Source organism: Mytilus edulis, chromosome 8 (genome assembly GCF_963676685.1).
Source record: "Mytilus edulis chromosome 8, xbMytEdul2.2, whole genome shotgun sequence".
Classification (NCBI taxonomy): Eukaryota; Metazoa; Mollusca; class Bivalvia; order Mytilida; family Mytilidae; genus Mytilus; species Mytilus edulis.
Window position 1 is genome coordinate 44,294,843 of NC_092351.1, and position 25,608 is coordinate 44,320,450.

The following is a 25,608-nucleotide window of genomic DNA, read 5'->3' on the forward strand; positions in this document are numbered from 1 at the left end:
AGAATATTCAAACTCTTTTAGGTCACTTTTTTGATTAGCAACAAAGAGAGCTTCAGTCAATATATATAAACAATACACCAACGTTTCATGAGAACTGCTGAAAACATTTTTGTGTTAATGTCTGAAAACTGGAAAATCACCCCTTTTTAATTAATAAAATCCGTTAACTCGGAAACGTAAAATCTAAAATTTATAAAAATTGAAAGTTACCTCATGTTTATAGATATAAACAATTCACCAAAATTCCTTGCTTTGTGAAAGCATTTTTGAGATATTATCAGAAAACTGAAAAAAAAAACACCAATTTTATTGAATAAAAACCTATTACCCAGAAACTTAAAATCTAAAATTTATAAAAAAAAAAAGAAAAAAAAAAGGGAGAGCTCACGTCAATAGATATAAACAATTTCCCAAAGTTTAATGCAAATGGTTAAAGAGTTTTTGAGTTAATGTCCGACATGTTGACAACAGTATACCATAATACGTTCCGTACACGAGCGTATAAAAAATATTATAATATATTGAGTAGTAATTTAAACACATTCTAGATACATAAATTAATACTAAAAACATAGTCATAAAAAATGGAATGCATTACAAAGGATTATATCCGTAATAAGAAATACTGATTTGTCAAAGACCGAATTATTTTAATATTTCATTTACTGTTATCTGTTTTTGTCCATTTTCATTCCTTGTTATCTGTTATGAGCCAAATCAATTTGCTGTTTTGCTGTTATTGGGACCCCCCTTGCCCCCCTCATTATGTTTGCTTTAAATAAATGTTCAAATCTCCCAGCTACACTTACAGTACTAATGTCCGTATCATTACTTTTCAAAATGAAACTAAACTTATCTTGTTCACACATATTAACAAAAGATGGAACTATATCACTTAAATTACAAAAGAGTACATTTCTATTACGTTCTAATGCTTTACATTGAATGAGGAAATGGAACTCATCTTCAATTCCATCCTTACAAATTGGACAAATTCTCTGTTCTAAAGGTGTTTTAGTATATCTACCAACTTCTATTAGTAATTTACTATTACTAATTCTGATTTTTACCATTTTAGAAATAACACTTTTGTGAAGGTCCAGTAGAAGATATTTTTCTAATTCAAAATTATTTTTAACTTTGCGATATGTTCTTAGTTTATTACCATGACTATTACCATTATTAGAGTCACAAAAAAGAGCTTGTTTCCAGTATTTTATGAATTCCTCTTCTAATTTCGTTTGAAATGAAAAAAGTAATTTTTTCTTTGACATAGTGTTTTTATTTTCCCAGACATGCTGAAAACCAAGTTTACCTAATAACACTTTTAATTTACTACAAAAACCATTAGGAAAGTTTAAGTTTTCATTGTATGCTTTCTTTACCATACTCTCACTGTCCATATTAATGATATGAAGCCAGAAGTTAATTGTATTTTTAAGGGCTGACAATGAAAGTGGGAATAAACCTAATTCAGAAAGTACAGCATTATTAACAGCACCTTTATTTACACCCAATAAAAATTTAGCAAATCTTATTTGAATTTTATTTGGACTGAAGTTTGCATAGTTTGACTCGATGGTAGTATTTTGTTTCACTAAACTAATAGTAGCCCAAACTTCACTCTATATAACAGAATAGGTTTAACGCATTCATGAATCAAATTTTGCTTTAAATGTGGTAGTAAATTCATCTTTTCAGAAAATAACAGTTTTCAAATACAAAATAAAGCTTTGCTAGCCTTTTTAAATAACTGATCAATTGCTGTAGTAAAAGATCCAGATGGTTTAAAAATTATACCTAGATACTTGTATTTATTAGTTAACTCTAGTAATTTTCCATCATTATAATAGAATTTGTGCTTTTTAATAATTTTCCCTGCTTTATTGAATATTATAATTTTGGTTTTATCAGGTCTATATATATATGTTGTACAATTGATTTAAATATTAATATTGTATATTCAGGTCTCAGACAGGGTACAAACTGTGACATTCCCAGCGAAAGTCATGTATTGATTCTGTAAAGCTTGAACCAGTGGAAGTATAATACGGATATTCGGGACAATCCGGGAAGTTGTAACTTTTTACACCATTTAATCACTTCCGGTTTCATTTTCGAAAAGGGGAAGCTCGTCATCTAAATACTTTTTTAATTTAATCTTATATTATGCCAGATTTTCCCAGGAAGAATCTGTCATCAATATGAACGTTAAGCAACTGCATGCATTAACTTATATTTTCATTTTCCTCACAACTTGTCAAGCAATAGAACCTATCTCTGGTGTCGCTACAGTTGCAGCTGGAGTTGCAGCAGTTTTTTTTTCTAGCTTTAGGGCAATTAAATGTCAATTTAAAGAGTGCTGTACAAAGAGATGGATAAATTTAAATTCTACAGGTAACGATCAAAAGAATGAAAAAAAAACATCTGATCACATGCAGCATATACATAATTAATCCAAAATACTTTAACCGGAGAGCATGTATCTCTACAAAATTATATCGTCACGACAGAGATACAAACCCCAGTAGCCTGCGTGACAGTCAGTGCATAAACCCACTGAGCCAAAGAATCAATTCCCTAGCTCAGTTGATTAAGACTGGCTTTACATGTCCTACCTGTAGGTTGCAATTCTGTAAATATTGACAATGCAATTTCCCATAGGAACTCCTTTTACGGCTAAAACTGTACCACTTTTACTATGAAGTTTTGAAAAAAATCTAATCCTAGAATTGACATGATTGAAAGTTCATATGCACTATAATTTTTTTCAAAAGTCAAAATATAGGGCTGTGCGGCATATTTTCAACGTATTTATGCCCTGAACTTCTCATAGTTTAAACTAACACTAAATTTCTTAACTACCCCTACCTCGAATGAAAGGTTACCACAGATTTCAATGTAAACAATATGCACATGTATATTTACTGGTAACATTCCCAAGTTATGTCTCTGTGAGATGGAACACAGAGAGCATAACTGGGAACCAGTATGTAAACAAAATTAATTTTCTATGAATATTCAAGATCTCCCCAAAAGAGGCATGTTTTGAGAAACAGCTGTATTAACAAAGTGCAACCTGTACTAAGGAGGGGAAGCAACCCCGCTACACTATTCCCCCACCAAAAGAATCATCATATCTTTATATATATATGCTCTTACCAACACAAACCCTGCCTATACTCCAGATAACCATTGTGGATTTTTTTCGCCAGGCACCAAATGTAATAATTAAGAAAGCATGTATCTACTGTACAAATAAATTTTGTCACCTCTGGGATTCGAACCCCGGTCGCCTGTGTGACAGTTAGTGCTTAAACCCACTGAGCCAAAGAATCGCAGCTCAGTTGATTAAGACTGGCTTTATATGTTCTACCTGTACTTATGAGGAGAAGCATCCCCACTACGATACCCTCATTTTCATGTTGCAGTCCAAATTTTTCCTACCTTCTGGATTTCATCCTGGACACCTTCTATGTGTCTATTGAGTATTGTAAGACCAACCTATTTTTTACATAAATAAGGCCGTTAGTTTTCTCGTTTGAATTGTTTTACATTGTCTTATCAAGGCCTTTTATAGCTGACTATGCGGTATGGGCTTTACTCATTGTTGAAGGCTGTACGGTGACCTATAGTTGTTAATGTCTGTGTCATTTTGGTCTATTGTGGATAGTTGTCTCATTGGCAATCATACCACATCTTCTTTTTTATATACTATTGAAATTATTGTGAACTTGTTCTCGTCCTGAACATGCTTAAAATATTTGCTACTGGACACTCAGAATGCTCAGTAACCAACAATCTATTGGGACTATCAGTATGAAATGTTTTTTTCTTGGTCAATCAGTCAATTGAAATGAATTCTGATAAATTGATGTAAGAAACAAGTCTTTGTTTTCAATTTTAAAATATCTGATGGAACAAATTAGATTTCTGGAGCAATTATCCTTGTTCATGTTGATTATAAACAATAACATGAATATATACCACATCTCTATAACAATTATAGAAGCTAGGTTTAAAGCGAGAATCATTGCACAAATGATCAGAACAGGTAAACATGGATTTTAACCTTTTTGGGGGGCATCATTCAGTGGTGGATCCAGAAATTTTTAAAAGTGGGGCCCACTCCGGTCAAGCTTCATTGATTCCCTATATAATCAACCAAATTTTTCCCACAAAAGGGGTGGACCAGGCCCCCCGAAAAAACATCTAAATTCCCCCTAGAGCTGTTATTTGACTATTATCATGATCAGAGTTTGCAACAACTTTTTTGACCCATCGGTTCAGGAACCGACAAAGCATGATTATTTGTCAGTCCTAGTTACAAAATTTTAGTCAGTCCTACAAAATCTGTCAATTTTATCCTGAAATAATATTAATAACAGCAAATTAACAATGAAGGACCAGTTCAGGTCTTCTGATTGTTCTTATTTAGAGTCATCTTCACTATCCATTACATCATCTGAATTTCTTTCTCAGTTGTTACGGTATTTATTTACTCTATTGAAGGTGCCAGGGATGGCTCCATGAGCAAATTATACCAAGTGTAGATCGCTGCTTTGGTTTGTTTATGATAAATCAGTAAACCAGTACCAGAAATTGGCAGCCGGTACATCTGATAACCGATGTGAACACTTATTGGAAACAATTGCGGTACATCTAATAACCAATGTAAAAAAGTGCCGAAATATGCACTACAACGGCAGATTTTACATCAGTCATTAGGACCGACACTAGCCTTAAAAGTACTGGTCGCAGCCTCATTTTGACCGACATGACCAACCATTTTTCACAAACTCTGCATGATTAACTTATTATACAGCTATGACACTATATACATGTACATGATGTATGTGGTGTCATATAATCATGATTTTAAATGCAGAAGTCTGCATCTTTTACTAATATGAATAATATGTTTGTGTGTAGCAAAAAAATTGTAGCAAATAATGATTTTCTTTTTTCAGAACTGTCTTCAAGTCTTAGAGATCAAGTTTATGGACAACATCTGGTTATAAAAGCTGTAGTACGTCACATCAAAGCTCATTTATCAAACAACGATCCTTCCAAAGCTCTAGCTCTGTCATTCCACGGAGGAACGGGGACAGGGAAGAATTACGTCAGCAAAATTATCGCTGATCATTTATACAAGGAGGGAATGAAGAGTGGATTTGTTCATATGATTGCCTCAACTAAAGAATTTCCACATCGTGATATGGTTCCTCTTTATAAGGTAAACACTAAATGTAGTGTATTATTAAACTGAGTTAAATTTGAGTTGCCAACGGACCATTGAAATGACTTTTATTTTTCAAGCAGAATGTATTGAAAATCATGAAAGTCTATTGTATATATACATGACTTTTTTGTATAAATATATTATTTTTATTTCATCCCTACCATGCTTACCTGAGTATATAACATGACATGCTTTTTTATATTTGGTTTGAAATCTATTTTGTTTTGGTTTTCTTCAAATTTTCTGACATTTCTGTAAAAATCTAACGGAAATATTATGATTTATCCAGGACTTTTCTGTTTTCAGCATTATAATTCAATATTTTTTACATACCCTTCTAACACTTTTCAATGTCAACTTTCTTTAATGTATATCATGTTATTTATCCCTTTGGATAATATTTTGTAAGGATGACACATAATGTATTGCAATATATAGAAGTAATTCACCAATTACACTTTACTTTCAATATTTTTCAGGATAAGCTAAGAGAACTTATAGAGACAAGTGTGAAGAACTGTGATAGGTCTATGTTTATATTTGATGAGATAGATAAGATGCCACCAGGCCTGATTGATACTATAAAACCATACCTGGATTATTATGATAATCTAAGTGGTATAAACTATAGAAAAGCTATCTTCATTTTCCTAAGGTAAGCATTTGAATGATACAGATAGAACCAGAGAAACATTTTATGTTCCAAATAATTCATCTTTCTATATTGGTTTAAAATATATTTTTTAAATGAGAAATTGTATGATTCCAATGGAGACAGCTATCCATCAAGGATAAAAGGACAAAAATGTATAAGTTTGAACCCTGTTTGTTGCAAGTAACTTCAACTCCAATCTTAACATGCTTAATTTACTAGGATTGCCAGGTTGGTGGTTTTCCCAAGGCAACCTGACCTAATATGCCAATAAGATTTGACCATGAAAAACAACAAAGAGTGTTGAAAGTGGAATTAAACACAAGCATTCAATCACTGAAACCTGGACATTAAGCAAACAACAATCAATAATAAACATTTGAAATTGATTTTGGAAAAGAAGAAATGTATGTAAAATAGGAAAATTATTTTTTCTAAGTTGAAGAAATCATAACACTCTAAATGTATAATCATAGGCACTTAAATATATTAAAAAAAGGTGATAATTGCCAATGAGACCCAAACTTTACACAGATTCAAAATGTGGAACTGTAGGTCATCATATGGCCTTCAACAATGGGAAACATGAGAAGGCTAGCTCTAAAAGAAGGTGAAACATTTCAAACCAAAACAAAAAAGATAGCCTGATTTATAATAAAACAAATGACAACCACTGAATTAATAACAGGTACATATTTGATAGTTCCAAAGCCAAAAACTGAACTGTTTAAAAAATCTTTTGATTATTCTGGATCAGTTTTATGGTACGGACTACCATATGAAATGCATAAAGTGCAAAACACTTACTCTTTTAAACAAATTATAAAACAATACTTGAGACAGTCCCAATATTCAGTCTGAAATGATTGCAAATATTACTCTTTTTTTTTAGAATGTATGATTTTAATGTCAGATTTGTATATTATATCTATTTACTACTTGCAATCTGTTACACTGAAAACATCATGGCTAAACAAAAACAGACAAACACCAGTTCACAACACATTACGCAGAATCTTTATATTGATCATAAACAGCACATAACTGTTGATGAATCCTGATACACAACAAGTGGCACTTATATTGGTATGACTTTTTACAAGAATAACCTAAAACACCTTTAAGATAGAAATCACGATACAATATACACTTCATATAAAAGTTATACACAACAATAAAAATCATTTATCCAAAGTGCTTTTCTGGATTAAGCTTGATTGGGAACAGTCAAACCAAAATAAAATTGAAAGCCAGGTATGTTTAAATTTTTTGTATCTTTAAGAGCTACAATGCTAAAATGGACCTACAATCTGATAGTTTATATTTTTAGGTGAAAAAGCACAAAATTATAGATAATTCATTTCAAATTTTGACATATATATTGAAATAAAAAAGTTTCATAATGTACAATGTTCTAAATAGTAACACAGCAGGAACAGAGATACTACATCAAACATTACGTTTCTGGCATGAAGGGAAAGAAAGGGACACCATAGAACTAAAGGATATGGAAAAGTTAGTGACCACATCAGCTGTGAATACAAAAACAAGTATGTATAAGTGTTGTAATTCAGAAAACAAAATCTTGTCTAAACATGCTCAACAACTCTTTTTATGACTTCATAATCCTTGATTTCAGATATAGGGACCATAACAACAATAAGTATTTGTATAAAAATGGGGAATGTGTCAAAGAGACAACAACCTGACAAAAGAGCAGAAAACAGCCGAAGACCACCAATGGGTCTTCAATGCAGCGAGAAACTCCTGCACCCAGCATGCTTTACCTGGCCCCTAAACACAAATTTGTACGAGTTCAGTGGATGTCATACTAAACTTTGAAATATATAAATGAACTAAAATTAGAAATCATACATAACTAATAAAGACCAGAGGCTCCTGGCTTGGGACAGGCACAAAAATGTGGCAGGGTTAAACATTTTTTGTGTGATCTCAACCCTTGCACTATACCTCTAGGGTACAAAATTTGAACTTAAATAAATTAGCGGTACCTTTATTATACGATTGCAAAAGTTAAAATAATTTGGTCGTATATTGGTATCACGTTGTCATCGTCGTCGTCCGAAGACTGATCGTTTCCAGATACAAATGTAATAACTTTAGTATAAGTAAAAAGAAATCAATAAAATTAACACAAGGTTTATAACCACTAAAGGAAGGTTGGGATTGATTTTGGAGGTTTTAGTCCCAACAGTTTAGGAATTAGGGGTAAAAAAAGGACACAAACAAGCATTTTTCTTGGTTTTTGCACAAAAACTTTATTATAAGTATATAGAAATCTATAAAATTCAAACACAAGGTTAATGACCACAAAAGGAAGGTTGGGATTGATTTTGAGAGTTTTGGTCCCAACAGGTTAGGAATTAGGGGCCAGAAGGGTCCAAAATTAAACTTTGTTTGATTTCATCAAAAATTGAATTATTGGGATTATTTGAGAAGCTGAATCTAACTGTGTATTTCGATTCTAAATTTTGGTCCCGTTTTCAAATTTGTCTACATTAAGGTCCAAAGGGTCCAAAATTAAACTTAGTTTGATTTTAACAAAAATTGAATTATTAGGGTTCTTTGATATGCTGAATCTAAACATGTACTTAGATTTTTGATTTTGGACCCAGTTTTCAAGTTGGTCCAAATCGGGGTCCAAATTAAACTTTGTTTGATTTCTACAAAAATTGAATATATATATATCATGTATATGGGGTTATTTGATATGCTGAATCTAACCATGTATTTATATTTTTGATATTTGGGCCCCTTTATCAAATTGGTCCACATTGAGTTCTAAAGTGTCCAAAATTAAACTTTGTTTGATTTCATCAAAAATTGAATTCTTGGGGTTCTTTGAAATGCTGAATCTAACCATGTATTTAGGTTTTGGATATTGGACCATAATAGGTAAATGTCCAATTTAAATTTTTTAAGTTCTTAGACCACATTTATTCTGTGTCAGAAACCTATTCTGTGTCAACTGCAGTACGGGTAGGGACTTATTTTTATGGATGTCTTAATCCGTCTAGTCGGATATGAATAATCCGACATTTTTATGGTAGGTAGTATGGTCATTAATCAACAGGTCCAGGTGTGAATGGTCCTTTCATCTTAATCCGTGTTGCTAGAATTAAGGTTCACTGATTTCAGAATCAGGTTACCTGTAATTTTAACCTCTCAGTCACTTTATTGATTATACATTGTATTAGTTCTACATCGTATTTGACATAAAATATTTTTACAGGTGAAGTACTGGAGAAAACTTTGTTTTAATAAAAATAGCCTTTTTTTGTTAATTATGGTTTTTATATTTCAACTGCTATTTATTTTCTTTGTTCCTCAAAATTATTTTTATTTTATGTTCCTTTTCGTTTGTTTTTTTTGTGTATCTTTTTCTTATTTGTTTGCATAAATTTTTTAAACATATATATTGTTACATGTATTCTATTTCTTGAAGCTTACGGTTATTTTTGTTTTACCGATTTATTTTCCACGTAAACCCATTGATCAGACGAATGCTGTCTCAAGTGCTGCTGCATACGTTTTAGTTTGACGCGGTCACATGCAAAATATTTCTATAATTTGTATTTAATATTCAGTCTGTCACACAGTGTGTTGGGTCAGTTCCGAGATGAAAATAATTACTTTTTACTGTAAACAAATATTGTCCGAAAGTTGGAGATGTGTAACTAAAATATAACGCAAATAATAACACGAGAAGACAATATTGATTCTTCCCGGGCATAAGTTTATTTTAAGATTTCCGTGTTTGTTCATTATGCTAAATTAATATAATTGATCTGCATTTGGGGTAGGTGGTAAAAGGGGTCTGGATCTCGAAATCCCGGGCTTAAAAACACAAAGTCCCAAGGTCCGAATTTAAATAAATTTAAATCCCGACATCACGAAAAAGAATTCCCAGATCCCGAAAGGGTTAATCCCGAAATCCCGAACTTAATTGCATAATATTAATTTACGCACAATCCATGTAAAAAAGGAAACTTGTATGTTATATTTTTTTATAGCAATCTAAAAGAAAAAATTGCTGTGAAAAGACAATTCCATGATACACATATCAGTGATCAACAGCGTGTGCATGTGTTTGAACTTTAACTTGACTCCACTGACAATAATATTGAATGCTAATAAAAGATATAAAAGATAGATTTTGTCCACTGCACAAGATTTTTATATAGTGGGAAATGTCGTCACAGTAAACACAGGTGACCTTACTGAACGACCGTGGAGAAATCCATTCATGATTAAATTTGATGTGGAATGATTGACAGTATTGTGCTTTAGTTTTGAGGCTCTTGATCGATTTACCAGAATAGAAATTTAATCGATTTTACATACATGTATAATCAAAACAAGATTTAGTCTTCTTTAACTATTTTTTGTTTTATTTTTATCAGTCATTTCCCGGATTCCCATTTAAATAATCTATTTGGAGACCTCCTTTAAACTTCGGAAATAATACAACATCGATTTAAAAAATCTAACAGACTGCATGAGTTTAGAATGACAAGAAGTACGACGAAAAAGATCACGACTAGTACGAAGTCCTAGCCTTCAACCCCATTGGGGTATAAATGTGCATTTATTCAAAAACTATATAAGGTTAAACTTTGATTTTCGTGTATCGATTGATACAATTTGTAAAATATTATATTTATAACACCGGCGATTTTCATAAAAAATTTCAGACATGAAAATAGAAAGGCATTATCTCCGATCCAGTGTCAACAATTTAAAAAAAATTAAAAAATAGGAATCGAAATATGATCTCGGCGTTATAAATATTGTAGTTATATAAAACACATGTTGTGTTAGGCTCTGATCCTGTCCATAATGTTATAGTATGCTATTAGTTTTCTGTTTTGCTTTTTCTAATCATATTGTGTCAGGGGCGGATGCAGGAATTTTCGAAAGGGGGGGGTGCTAACCCAGGGCAAAGGGGGGGTGCAAAACATATGTCCCGATACAAATGCATTGATCGGCAAAAATAAAGGGGGGTGCGCACCCCCGGAACCCCCCCCCCTGGATCCGCCACTGTGTGTTGTAAAATGTTGCCCTTTATGGGTTCTTGATTAGATTAATAAAATTCTTCTTCTTCTATTGTATTAAAAAGAAACCAATTGTTTGACTTTCAAATAGATTAACGGGAAATATGTCAAAATAGAAAGCACGAGTGATCTGTCTGACCAAAATGTTTCACTTGCGAGAAATGATTGACAGGTGTAAATAGATGTAGAGGCTCCAACGGGGAAAGTTATATCAAAAGGAAAATAACTTAATTCACAATGCCTATACATATTTTATAAATACGATATGTTGGCCTTATACTTAAAATTGAGTTTCTAATAATAACATATGAAGGAAAAGGACGTAAAAAGGGGGAAATAATATAACCATCAACGAAAACTCGTATAATTTACGGGATTGAAGTCTCAACAATTTGATTTAAACTTCTATTGAAAACAGTCTTGGTTGTTATTAGGCTTATTATTGTGAATTAGATGAAATATTTACGGTTTACAAATACAAATACAAAATGGTTTATTGGCACAAAACTATTGAAATAATTGGCAACACAATATATTGTTAAAAATCGTCTTTATTTCATTTTCAAATTATAAAAAAAATAAAATTATATTTAATTTTAATTTTAATTCTTATATTTAATTTTAATTTTAATTCTTTAATATATTTAATTTCAATTTTAATTCTTTCTCTTTGAATACAAAACAATATTTTACATGTATCTATCCTCCATAAATACTAATAATTATATCTGTACAGGTAAAATGTAATTCTAATCAAGCTGGTACAGATTGATTTACGACCTTCCACTTGGATATTGCACAGCAGGTGATTATTACACTTGGACAACTGTCCGACCAGTCTGACATCTAGACGGATTAAGACATCCATAAAAATAAGTCCCTACCCGTACTGTATTTAATCACAATCCAAATTCAGAGCTGTATCAAGCTTGAATGTTGTGTCCATACTTGCCCAACTGTTCAGGGTTCGACCTCTGCATTCGTATAAAGCTGCACCTGTCAGAGCATCTGGTTGTAAGTCTATGAGAGAGTGCCATCTAAGTAACTAGTTGAAATATATATGTTAAAATATCAATTTGTTTCAACCACTCATAAATTTTGAATGGCATCAAAGAGCTTACTAAGAAAAAACATTTCAGAACTATGTCTGCCTAAAGAAACTCCTATTATATGGTTTCTTTTCATAGAGTCTGAAGTATTTTTCCGGAAATAATTTCATGCGGATCTCTCAAGCCTTAATTTCGGAAAGCCAAAATTGTAGTTAAAAGGAAAAAGTTTGGGGTTTGAATGACAAAAAAGACATATATTGAAAAGCCTAAATCATATAATGTCAACTTTGGGAAGGACTATGAATATAACCTTAATTTGTTGATAATTTCTTAATTTATCAAGGGGAAGTTAGGTTTCAAATCAGGTAAAATAAGTAATGAATTATAAACTTTTTATATTCAGGTGGCTTTTATCACAGTGATGTATTACTACGCCACATGATTACTGCCTATATTCCATTCCTACCATTAGAGAGGAAGCATGTCCGTCAGTGTATTAAAGACTATTTACTGGCAAAGAAATATTACACTAATTATGGGGATATTAAGGAGGAAAAAGTGCGAGAGATTGCAGAACAATTACAGTATTCTCCTGAGGAAGAACAACTGTTTTCTACAACAGGGTGTAAAAGAGTGCCAGAAAAGACTGGTTATGTTATGGAAGAGGACTGATGAACATGATTAACACAAAAACTGGTTGTGCATAATACTCTAATTGTTGATATCTGTTAGATTAGTGCTTTATGTAACTATTTATAAGTGCTAAAATTTTGTGTGTTTGAAACTTTAACAAGGAACATGATGCATTGGTATTGTGCAACTGTTTAAATTTGTTTTTGAACTTGCAACAAAAATATAAGTATTTTATGATGATGGCAAGAATTTTGTCCCATCTATTTCTTTTTTTGTCATTCTTTCATTGAATTTTTATATATATTAACTTCCTAGGATTAAATGAGATTAACAGTGGAAAAAAAGAAAAGTTCAGCATTGTTCAATAAATTTTTAATCACAGAATTATTGAATGTATTTCCAAATTTCCATTGTAAAAAATGCTAAGTTATTGTTTGTTTTATAATGAGCCCGTCCATGCTAAAAAGTACTCAACAGTAAAATTTGGGAAAGGTTTAAAAAATATGTTACTTATTCATGTTATTGGTAGCAGACCTGTGATCATTTTTCCTCATACGATATAAAAACTGTAAGAAGACTGTCCCTAGTTACTACCATGACTACAAACAACTGTTTAATACTTTAAATTGACAGAATATATATGTTATTGTGTTTCTGTATATCCCAGTGCATGTTATAATATGGTATAAGGGCTAGTAAATGTTTATTGAATAATGTTTCTACTATTCTTTTTTATTATCTGATTATATTTCAAATATATTTCTGATTAATTTTGATCAAGCATGTAATTAAAAATTTAATTGAAGAAATAAGAGCACATAAGATACTCTCCACCTCTGATGTCTATTTCAGTAGTCCTAGGCATTCAAAATCTCAAAACTTTTAGGCTTTTTAAAAATATTTAAGGATGTTAGCTTTTCATGTTTTGGAATTTTTGTCAGGTTTTGGAATCCTCTGGTTTTATCCATTTGAAATTGACCCCCTATTTTCTTTTTATTAATCTTTTACATGTACAATGATAAGCCATCTGTTGATGTCTTATAAAATTTTAATTATTTTTGATAGTTTTTGAGAACTTAAACTTGTCAATGATAAAGCTATGAAAAGTCAAGAGAAAACATTTTTCCACTAAAATTTCAATGGCTTATATCTAGAAAACAAGCACATTGGACCTATACATTTTTTGCTCTTTTGATTCCTTTATTAATCCTTATCAATATAAACTAGTGTTTTAAAAAGCTTATTATTTTGAAACTGAAAAGTGAACTCCCTTAAGCTAAGAGAAAATAATGAATTTTTTGCTTTATTTTTTATAAGATAAAATAAATGACTACTATGTCCACTCTGAAGTTCGGTCAAAGAGGACCATCTAGAGTAATGGCCAGTCTCTGTTCATTCATCAATGATGTGTATGCGGACATTGAGCTGTATTGAACAATATTGTATCATTGTGTTACATTTTATATTTGTATGAAGTTGTGTATAATTATTTACTTTGCTATGATCTCATTGATGTGTATTTCTACTAGTTTTGTTTTCATGATGATTTTGTGTATCATTTGGTTAATATACACAAAATCATCATGAAAACAAAACTAGTAGAAATACATTGATGAATGAACAGAGACTGGCCATTACTCTAGATGGTCCTCTTTGACCGAACTTCAGAGTGGACATAGTAGTCATTTATTTTATCTTATATATTTATATATACATGTATAATAGAAGGGTTGCACCTAAACATGTTAAAATTGATGTTGTAAAGGTTACCTCTTTTCATTTACTTCTAAAGTTATTGAGGTACAATATTGAAAAAATCAGTGCTTTCTATTATTATATGATTAATAAAATACACTTTTTAAAAATTAGAAAATCATGTTTCAACTCAATTAGCAAAGTTGACCTAAGATGTATTCCGCTATTCTGTTTTATGTCTTTTTATGCCCCTGTCATAGCGAAGGGGGTATTAAGTTTTACCATTGTAGCCACATACATTCTAGAGATGTCAATGAGTACTTGAATACTCAAGTATCTTCGGTAGTACCAAGTATTGATTAACAAAATGATACCCAACTAATCAGTTTCCATGTTGTTGCTTTCTTAAGTTTTAACAAAAAATATTTTTATTAAGAGCAATTCCTGGTAAATAATATATTATTGAAAATTAATAAAAATTAAAATATGATTCGAATGTTTGCTTTTAACTGTAAAATCCTCCATACAGATGTACATGTAGGATGTATGAACAAGATCACTTTTCAAAGTCTTATACTTTCAGCTAGTAACCTTAGTCACTACCCAACCTCTACCTTCAGAGCATATATTTTTCAGGACTCTTAAGTTTTGTTACAAATTTGATAAATCACCAAGGCCCAGAAAAAGTTGACTCCTTTGATAATCATTAAATGTGTTTTTTAACGGTTCCCAAAAACTGTTGATTGAATAATGAGTTTTCTATAGATATAAGTTAATTTCTTGATTAGAATAAAACCAGTTTACATAATAAGTACATGGAGTAATTGGGCTATTAATTATGGTATAAAATTCCTTGAACTATGATCTAGTCTGACATAATAATGTAGAGGTTTTATGATTACAAGACAAGTCCCCAAAATTCGTAAAATGGGTATAATGTTGTGTTTCTATTTTATAAACGTTTTACTGAACAAGTACTTTAGTATGGCTTGATTAATCAAACGAGTAATTGATTAGTAAATATGCACCGAGTTGACATTCCTAATTGGTTTAACTGTAGTTTGCCTCCACCAAATACTATGAAACGTAAACAAAATGTTTATTACCACATAAGGTGTAATACCACCATTGATTTTCCCCTATTAGTCTTTGTTAAATTGGCACTTTTAAAAAAAATTGTAAAGTATTTACCTTTATTTCAACCAAAGAAATACTTTGCATGTATAAAATTTAATCCTTTCCAGTGCTACAGTGAAAATTTCACACTACATTTCATTGCATATAAGAAAGTAACCATCACCGGAAGTAAACAACCCAATTTTTACACTGTTATTTACTGGGTACCTGCTTTGGTAACTATGTAACCTTAACTTTCCAAAATATTTTATAAGACCATCAAATCAAAAAGGAATGATGCTTTCAGACACTCAACATACATGTTTATGACTCAGAAAAATTTGAAATTGCAGGGTTAATTTTCTACTACTGTCAAATTCAAGGGAATATTTTTTTAGACCTACTTTCGTATACAATCGGATGTGACGTACCATGATTTGGTGGTATTACACCATAACACAGATCAAGATAGAATTTTGGTGATGTCACTTTTACCGTTAGATATATAGTTACAGCCCTGTTGAAATGGAAAAATTGCTGAATTTTTGTCACCATTCTCCAACTTTAGTTTTCCTCTACCAAATGTTATGAAACTCATACTCAATATTAATTACCCCATATCTCAGATCTCAGATCGAGTACAAATTTGGTAAGAATTATTTTTACCATTCTTCAGTTATGTCCCTTTATAACTTTATATGATACACAAGTGGGACATCATCTTTGTCTCATGGACACACTGCTAATTTATTTAATTCATATACCTCCTTATGTTCTGCTGGTTTATGCATCCCTGGCTTCAACATTTGAACATTTGGCCTGAAGTGTTCTGATGAAGGAAAATTCATGAAAGTGATTCATGTTCACGAACCTTTAAAAAAAATTATTTCAATCTTTAACTGCAAATGAAAACAACAAATGTGAACTTTTGTTATAAAAGCTTAAAGAAATGGTACACTTGAAATATTGATTGATTGGTTATTTGTTTGTGTTTCAACTCCACTTTCAGTATTAATGGCTTCAGTTGAAATGAATATGTTTTAAAATTGTAAAATGTCCCTAATAATTGAGAGATCTTTTTTAGATTTTCTGTGGTATATGCCACTTCGACATATTCTGTCATATATTGTTCCTTTTCAAGGTAATTGCACTAGAATTTTGAATGAAAGATTACACAAAAAAGAACATAAAAAAAATCATCCTTTAGAAATATATGCACTATACACAACAAACAACACATGGCACAGGCACAACATGGTTTGTGGTTTAATCAGTTGTACGTGTGCACAAACCTCCATCTTTGTCTTTTTAAGTCATGTGTTTTAATCTTTCAGTGATAACAAGGAATTGTATGTCTAAATATACAATTCCTTGGTGATATGCATGAAAATGCCAGCTACCAACAGAATGTTAAATGTCTAGGTAAGGGAAATAAAAGACAGCATTTATAAATTTTGAAAGCAGGTTCATATTACATTTTGTTGTTGGAATCATGTGGTGGACTGTTTTTAGCTCTCCTGATCTAAAAGGCCAAGTGATCTTTTTTCATTACTTTGTGTCTGTCGTCCGTCGTCGTCGCTAATTTTCTTTAAATCTTGAACTCCTTCTACAAAACAACTAAATGAAATAAAACCAAATATTACATGAGTATTCCTTACATATGAGGTGCTGAACAAGTTGTGTTACTAGGAAGCTGTTCCATCATCCAAGATAGCCGCCAGAGAGGGACTGAGTTTAACATACAACCCTGTATGAAATACGTACAAATGTCTATTTTTTTAGAGAACAACTTAATGGATAGATATTAAACATCACATGGATGTTCCTTCATATGAGTTGCTAAACAAGTGTTGAAATTTTGTAGGCGATCAGTCATCAAAGAATGCCGCCAGAGGGGCCTTGGTTTAACATATAAGACCCTATAGGAAATAAAGACAAATGTTTTCTTTGAGATAAAAGCTTAAAGAGATGGTACACTTGAAATATTGATTGATTGGTTAATTGTTTGTGTTTCAACTCCACTTTCAGTATTATTGGCTTCAGTTGAAATGAATATGTTTTAACATTGTAAAATGTCCCTAATAATCAAGAGATATCTTTTATATGGTCTGTGCTATATGCCACTTTAACAAATTCTATCATATATTGTTCCTTTTCAAGGTAGTTGCACTAGAATTTTGAATGAAAGATTACACAAAAAAGAACATAAAAAAATCATCCTTTAGAAATATATGCACTATACACAACAAACAACACATGGCACAGGCACAACATGGGTTGTGGTTTAATCAGTTGTACGTGTGCACAAACCTCCACCTTTGTTTTTTTAAGTCATGTATTTTAATCTTTCAGTGATAACAAGGAATTGTATGTTTAAATATTCAATTCCTTGGTGATATGCATGACCATGCCAGCTACCAATAGCATGTTGACTGTCTAAGTAAGGGAAATAAAAGACAGCATATATAAATTCGAAAGCAGGGTCAAATTACATTTTGTTGTTGGAATCATGTGGTGGACTGTTTTTAGCTCTCCTGATCTAAAAGGCCAAGTGATCTTTTTTCATTACTTTGTGTCTTTCGTCCGTCGTCCTCACTATTTTTTTTTAATTTTGAACTCCTTCTAGAAAACCACTAAATGGAATTAAACCAAATATTACATGAGAATTCCTTACATATGAGGTGCTGAACAAGTTGTGTTACTAGGAAGCCGTTCCATCATCCAAGATAGCGGCCAGAGAGGGACTGAGTTTAACATACGACCCTGTATGAAATACGTACAAATGTCTATTTTTTAGAGAACAACTTAATGGATAGATATTTAACATCACATAAATGTTCCTTCATATGAATTGCCGAACAAGTGTTGAAATTTTGTAGGCGATCAGTCATCAAAGAATGCCGCCAGATGGGACTTGGTTTAATATAGGACCCTATAGGAAATACAGACAGATGTTTTCTTTGAGAGAACCACTAAATAGAATGGACCAGACATGACATGAATGTTCCTAATGATGTGCGGACAGTGTTGTTACTCTATCATTCAAGATGGCTGCCAGCAGGGCACTTATTTTACCAAAAAAAAAACAACGAAACTACCGAATTTCGAGTAAAATTCTGAACGGAAAGTCCCCATGATATGGCAAATTCGAAAGCTCAAACACATTTACAACTGTTATTTTCCTGACTTGGTACGGGCATTTTCTTATGAAGAAAATGGTGGATGAAACCTGGTTTGTATGAAAGTCGCATAACATTGCATTATATTGACAATGATAGGTGAATAACACAAACAGGCCTGATAAGTAAAAATGTAACTTTTTGTTGTTGACATTTTTATTGCGACGTTTTTACCCTACACTAGATTATAAATGCACAACTATTTTGAAATATCATATTTTATGACTGATAAATATGTATGAAAAATGCGTTAGAATATGAAATCATATCAGATGATGTTTGAAATTGTAGCTGCATTTCGACATCATATATCTCTTACTGAACATTTTCTCTTGACAGTTACAAAATGCCAGTTCGTTATATTAACGAACACACGTTCACTTTTAATCTTTATACGACAGCTTTGTTTATTTTATTTTTCTATTTTGTGTAAAACGAGAAATGCGTTTGTAGATTTGCCTCTATATTTAATAGATATTTCCACCAGGTAAATTTATCCAGACGCTTTATCTTTATGTGTCCTCGATGCTCTTACAGAAAGGGGAGTATATATATTGACATCAAAGATAACAAATGTAAACACTATAATCTTTCATGGTGATCAAAACGAAACCAAAAAAGTTGAAATTAGTGAAAACCACCAGTATTTCATTGTTTATGTGCATCATGGCTGTAATGAAAGGTTTTTAATATACTATTTCTCCGACAAAACCGAAACATGTGTCTAATATGGTTTTGTTTTATTTTAATCGCCACATCTACTGTTAACGTGGACGCAAACTTGATATTGCCACATCTATGTTGGTTTTAAGAAGATTGGATTGCCGGAAAATCCAATGGTGAAGCAATGCAAATATGTACTTTATTTTGTAAAATGGTTGTTTTAAATGCATTTTTTATGTTTTTTGTTATACCCGCCATTGTTTTGTATTGTTTGTATATATGTAAATTTACACAAAAGGGGCACTATAGCTACGAGATATATACAAATTCTTCAATAGGATTTTTTTTGTTCAATCATTAAAGAAAAAATATCGTATTATAGTCATCTTTTTTTCTCTCTGTCTGTTAGGAAGTAAAAATATGGTAGATCATCAAATGTCGTGTTTTGAAGCCGTAGTTTGTCAATTTATAGTTAACAATCAACAAAAAAACATGGATATTGGGCACGTGTATAACATGTACTATCAGATAATAGTTTATTTCAGTGACATATCCATGCGTATTGCGATCACCGGATTTTTACGTGTAGAGTCACGCTAATGTCACTTTGTTATGAAACACATATGCATCATTTTTTTTTATTTGAGGTTTCATATGACTTTAATCCATAATAATTTGGAAAAATAGTTTACCTTGTTATGAATCAAATTCGAGAATTTGAGTCAAATCGGTGAATATAAATTTGACAGCTAGGTCACCCCTTTAAGCAAGGACTAAACCAATAATAACACTGTAAGAAAAAATCTAAAATCTTAAAAAGTCTTTTAAATAACCAACTGCTACCAACTTTTAATTTATGATCCTCTTTAACCTTTATATTCAATGATCTCACTACCTTTCAAAAAAAGTACAAACAAATTATCGAACTCCAAGTTAAATGCAAAATTTGACAAATATCTGTTTTGTTTGAAGAATCGCGGGAACGATTAATATCTACGAATCTTATGTTATGTTAGCTTCGGCCCTTATCATTTTCATTAAAACTTATTGTTAATGGCCTAGTTCGTTTCCAAACATGTCTGTCATTCTACAGCTTCAGGATTGTCAAAAGGTTTGCAAGATAAGATATACGGGCAACATATTGTTCTGAAAGCTGTCAGACGTCACATTAAGGCCAATATGACGAACGAGGATCCGTCCAAGGCAGTATCTTTATCATTACATGGTGGAACAGGCACTGGAAAGACTAACACAAGTTATATCATTGCACAAAGTATATATAAAAAAGGAATGCAAAGTAAATTTGTTCACCTCCTTTCATCAACGAAAGCATCTCCACACGAGATACACATAGACCAATATAAGGTAAATTAGTAATATTAAAACATAATTTTCACATTGTTAATTACCTTCAAATGGTCCTATAGGCTCCGTGTTGAAGGCCGTACATTGACCTATAATGGTTTACTTTTATAAATTGTTATTTGGATGGAGAGTTGTCTCATTGGCACTCACACCACATCTTCCTATATATCTATTCATTATGAAATGATATCAACTTTCCATTGAACCTAATTTCTTGGCTTTCCATTTCCATTTTTTGTTCAGTTCATAACACTTTTGTTAAATGATTACAAGAAATTAAAAACTGGAAGTGAACGTCATGTATTAGCCCATAATGCATTGGCCAGTACAGCTTTTTTCCCAACTAATTGGCCCTGTCTTTTTTCGTTTCAAAACTTTAAGACGTTACAAAACATTGCACATTATTTACTTAATGATCTTGATTTTAAAAGAAATAATACAAATGTTGTTTTATGCATAACGATACTTCCAAAGTTGAGTAATGGCGTAAGAAAATTGAAAACCGGAAGTGAACCATGGGCCAATACGGCTTTTTTCCCGATTTTGTACGTACTGGCCCTGTTTGTGCTGCATTCTCCCTTTAGAAGAGCAATATCAAATCTTGATTTATATCGACAGTGGAAAGTTTTCAGCATTGTACATGCTGAATGATCCGTATTAGGGCTTATTTGCTCATATCATTTTATAACAATATATATTTATCGCATTTTCTATTTTGATACTATACATGAACTTATCATTATAATCGTACAATTATCAATGTAGGTCAAAGTCCTAAACTGACATGAACTATTGCAATGAGATGAAGTCAATTGTCAAACAATGAAATATAATTAGTAACCGAGAACCATATTAGACGTTTTTATATTATAATTCTTACATGAATTGCATAAAAGGGCATACGTTGATATTGTTTGCCGAGAGAACTTCCGGTAGTTGGTCTTGACGTTGATTATGTTTCGATAGACGAAGTTGACCGAACTTGTTTTCGTAACCAATGTAAACAAGATGGCGGCGTTAATAACACTGACGTTAACAAAGTTTATTTTCACTGTACCATAATTATTAAATTAAATAATACACAAAAACGTTCGTTTTTATGATAGAAAGAGATTTGCAGTTTACTTTTTATCAGCCTTGCAAATTCATTCAGTACACATTTTGGCGTTAAACAACATATTTATTCATGTTCCAGACCTATTCAATGAAATAAATATACAAATTACGTGTGATAGAGGTAACGAGTGAGGAAAATATATTCCTTATCTCTAATTTTAAAGAATTATAAGAATAAAAACGCCTTTTTAAAAGAATTTATTGCTGTATAAAATGGAGCAAGTCACTCACAAACATATCATAAAAGTTCTTCGGAGTTTCTGAGTGCATAGGTCGAGTTTATACACCAATTAATTCCTTTAAAAAGGCGTATCATCCTGTGATAACCATGTGACGTTTCTTTTATTTATCAAATTTGTCTTTACCTTAAGCTTTGTGTCACTTTCTTAAAATTCTTGATTGATACTCTTAAAATCTTCTTAAAAACTTTTAAATAGTTTAAAACGTAACTCATTTTGCAGCCCATCTAATTCAGATCTTATTCTTAAAACATATCTCATATTACGTCTAGGTTATTTCAATATTCCGAATTATATATATCATATATTTTCTTTTTATTGGTGTACTCACATATTTGTTCCACCAAACAGAAGTTCCCCCTAACCATGTAGAAACCTTTTTTTACAAACAATGTCATAATATCTGTTCCTGATGGGACACATATTCTATATCCTTTATTCTGTAAAGAACAAATACTGTAACATGTGTTCTAATGGAAATTATATAACAGAATATTTCTACCGCATTGAATTTATATTATGAAGGAACTTCTATTGGTTGCTCAGTTACTTTGAATCACGATGTCACTACCTTGCAAAAGATGATTTGAATGAAATTATCAAGCGTGTAACCAGGACAACTATATATATACTTGTCTGGCGCAATTTTAAAATTCAATCGTAGTATCTATGATGAGCTAATTCACAACCACTGGGTCGTTGACAATGATGGTGGAGTTTTATTTCCCCGAGGGTATCACCAGCCCAGTGGTCATCCGTTCTGTGTTGCCAAGAATTATAATTGCCCTGGTTAAAATTATTAATCATCTGTTTACAAATCCTTTGAATATTTTAAATACTATGGCTTTTCTACCTCAGAATTAGTTGCCTTTGGCAAAACTTTAAGGAATTGTAGGTCCTCAATGCTTTTCAACTTTCAACTTTATTTGGCCCTTGTAACATTTGTTTTTTATTCGAGCGTCACTGCTCAGTCTTTTTTTAGACGAAACGCGCGTCTGACTCAAATACAAAATATTTCGTTGTTGCCTGTAAATCTGCAAAAAATGCTATGGTATTTATGTTCCCCGTTTCTATTCTCAATTTGATAAGTAGCTTACCAATCACTCTTTGGTTTCTTATTTTTTTAGGACGAACTGAAAGAACTTATAGAGACAAGTGTGAAGAACTGTGAGAGATCTATGTTTATATTTGATAAGTTTGATATGATACCTTCAGACCTGATCGATGCTATAATACCATACCTGGATGATCACGATAATCTTAATGGAATAAACTATAGAAAGCCTATCTTCATTTTCATAAGGTGAGAGGTAGAAATGAAAGAGCCAGATGAACTTAGTATTGTTACAGATTATATATATATATAAACTATATGGCACCCACAACTTTGCTGTGGGGCCATAAAAAATAAGTACGGTATATAAAGCTGATAAGTTTTTATTGTCGTATAGAACACATTGGGAGTCCGCATTACATACAGAAAGACCTCCCTACGATCTATCATTTATCTTGATAGGTGTGTTGTACAACAACCATAAAAAATACATATTGATATGTATTTCTTATGGTTGTTGTACAACAAATATGTATTTCTTATTGGAGGTCTTTCTGTAGGTAATGCTGACTCCCAATGTGTTCTATACGACATAAAAAAACTTATGAGCTTTATATACCGTACTTATTTTTAATGGCCCCACAGTAAAGTTGTGGATGCCGTATAGTTTTACCCTTTTCCGTCATTCCGTTATTCTGTCATTCCGTCATTCCCCAACAAATCATTATACGGACTTTTTTTTCTAAACGCCTTCAGATATTGAGCTGATGTTTGGTATGTGGGTTTACCATGAGGAGTTACAGATCAAGTTTAAATTTCGTTCCGCTCTGTTAATTTTTGTCGAAATAATGCTTTGGCCTGTTGGAAATTTCAGTTGAAGTTTTGATATGTGTGACTACAATTATGCTTGTGTCCGCATGTATTGTGGAAACTGCAGATTTTTCAACTTTTTGCGACGGGGCCATTCGTGTCGTTTCGACACATCTTGTTTTTGTAAAGATTGAAAGGATGTGTATCCTATTTTGATAAGGACAGTAAAGTGGTATATTCTCTTCTTATGCTTTAGCTTTTAATACGCTCTATATATATATATATATAGCTCATATATGTAATGTGTTATTATGAATCTGGAGTTGTCTCATTGGGGATCATACCACGTATTCTTATGTTCACATTTAGAAACCACTGTCCAGTTATGCTTAAAATATTTCTGGAATTCCAAGACGCAAGAACAAATGAATTGTTACAATGTATGAAATAGTTATATTTATAATAACGTCATAACAATAAAAAAAAAAAGAATACGTGGCTGTTTCCCTTTGGAAGTAAGAAATTTTTAAAATCATTTGAGAGAGTAAAATGTGTATGCAAATGAAGAAAATCACTTATACTACATGTGTTTCTCGAGTCTGTGTTAACTATTCGTTGAAAGTATGCAATAAAACATAAAAGTAAACTAGCAGGGAAATTTTCACTAAATAAACATTTTTTTGTCGATTATTTGTTATGGATTCGTAATAAGTCCATTATAGGGGACATACGTGGGAATTACTACATTTATTGTTTAACTTCTATAATATCATAGTTTCACGAAACTCGTTTCATAGGACTTCACCAAGTCAGGAGTATGGCAGTTGTGATCAAATATAGTCCGTGTTTATGAATGTTTGTGTTTGTTTTTTGTTTCATTTCAGTGTTTCTGTTGTTCTATTGTTTTCTCTTTTATCTTTCAATTGAATGTCCTACTATACAGATAAAGCCCTACCGATATCGCTATGCTATATCTGTATACTGTACAGATATCGCTTTAAAGCTCCGCCCACTGCCGGACTGAGTATGTATGAACATGTTTGACCTCAGAATGTGTATTGCAGTCGCATTCCAATGACGTATTATTTGATCTTATTCGAACTAACGATTACTTTTATACGGTCTGTTTGTTTTCAAACATTTCTTTAGAGCAATAAGAATAACACCTATTTTCTGACAACATACATACATGAACAGCAGTCTTTTCTACGATGACAATTGTCGATTTCAAAACTTGAATGTGTATAATTGAGTAACGAAATCAATCATGTCAATTGCAGCATGCATGTTTAGTCAATGTCAAGTCTGAAGCGTAGGACAACTCGTACACTTCTGTTTCAAATTGGACAACGTTTTGTTATTTGTTTTTACTATTGAAATAAGTTGTTATGTTGAAATAGATAATTATTCACCTTGTGCGATGTAAAATTATTGACCAATCGAGATTCTTTTTTTGCGAACCCGTCTTCAGCTGAATATGTGATTTTAATATTACTGCGTGGGCCTCAAAGGATTTCAAATCGAAAATAAATGAGTTTTTGTGTCTTTCAAAACACAAACAATATGCAGGACTAATTACATGATAAAGACAATATCTGAACAGTGTCTTTAGATATCAGCTGTATGTGTACTCAGCTCGAAACAGGAGTAATAGATCGCTATAGCTCGCATAACACCTGTTTCTTAGCATTGTACAAATACAGCTGATATTTAAAGACAC

General features: G+C 31.8%; 2 protein-coding genes across 2 annotated transcripts; both read left to right on the plus strand.

Moving 5' to 3' along the window:
• Nucleotides 1-2,088: 2,088 nt before the first annotated feature.
• LOC139485674 (torsin-1A-like) lies at nt 2,089-14,203 on the plus strand. Its single transcript, XM_071270307.1, has 5 exons — nt 2,089-2,397; nt 4,971-5,236; nt 5,722-5,897; nt 7,317-7,444; nt 12,422-14,203. Exons 1-5 carry the CDS (start codon nt 2,205-2,207, stop codon nt 12,688-12,690), a joined length of 1,032 nt encoding a protein of 343 aa, XP_071126408.1. The 5' UTR covers nt 2,089-2,204; the 3' UTR covers nt 12,691-14,203.
• Nucleotides 14,204-20,483: 6,280 nt separating this feature from the next.
• On the plus strand, nt 20,484-23,331 carry LOC139484113 (torsin-1A-like). The gene is made up of 2 exons (XM_071267841.1): nt 20,484-20,669; nt 23,152-23,331. Exons 1-2 carry the CDS (start codon nt 20,484-20,486, stop codon nt 23,329-23,331), a joined length of 366 nt encoding a protein of 121 aa, XP_071123942.1.
• The last annotated feature ends 2,277 nt before the right edge of the window (nt 23,332-25,608 follow it).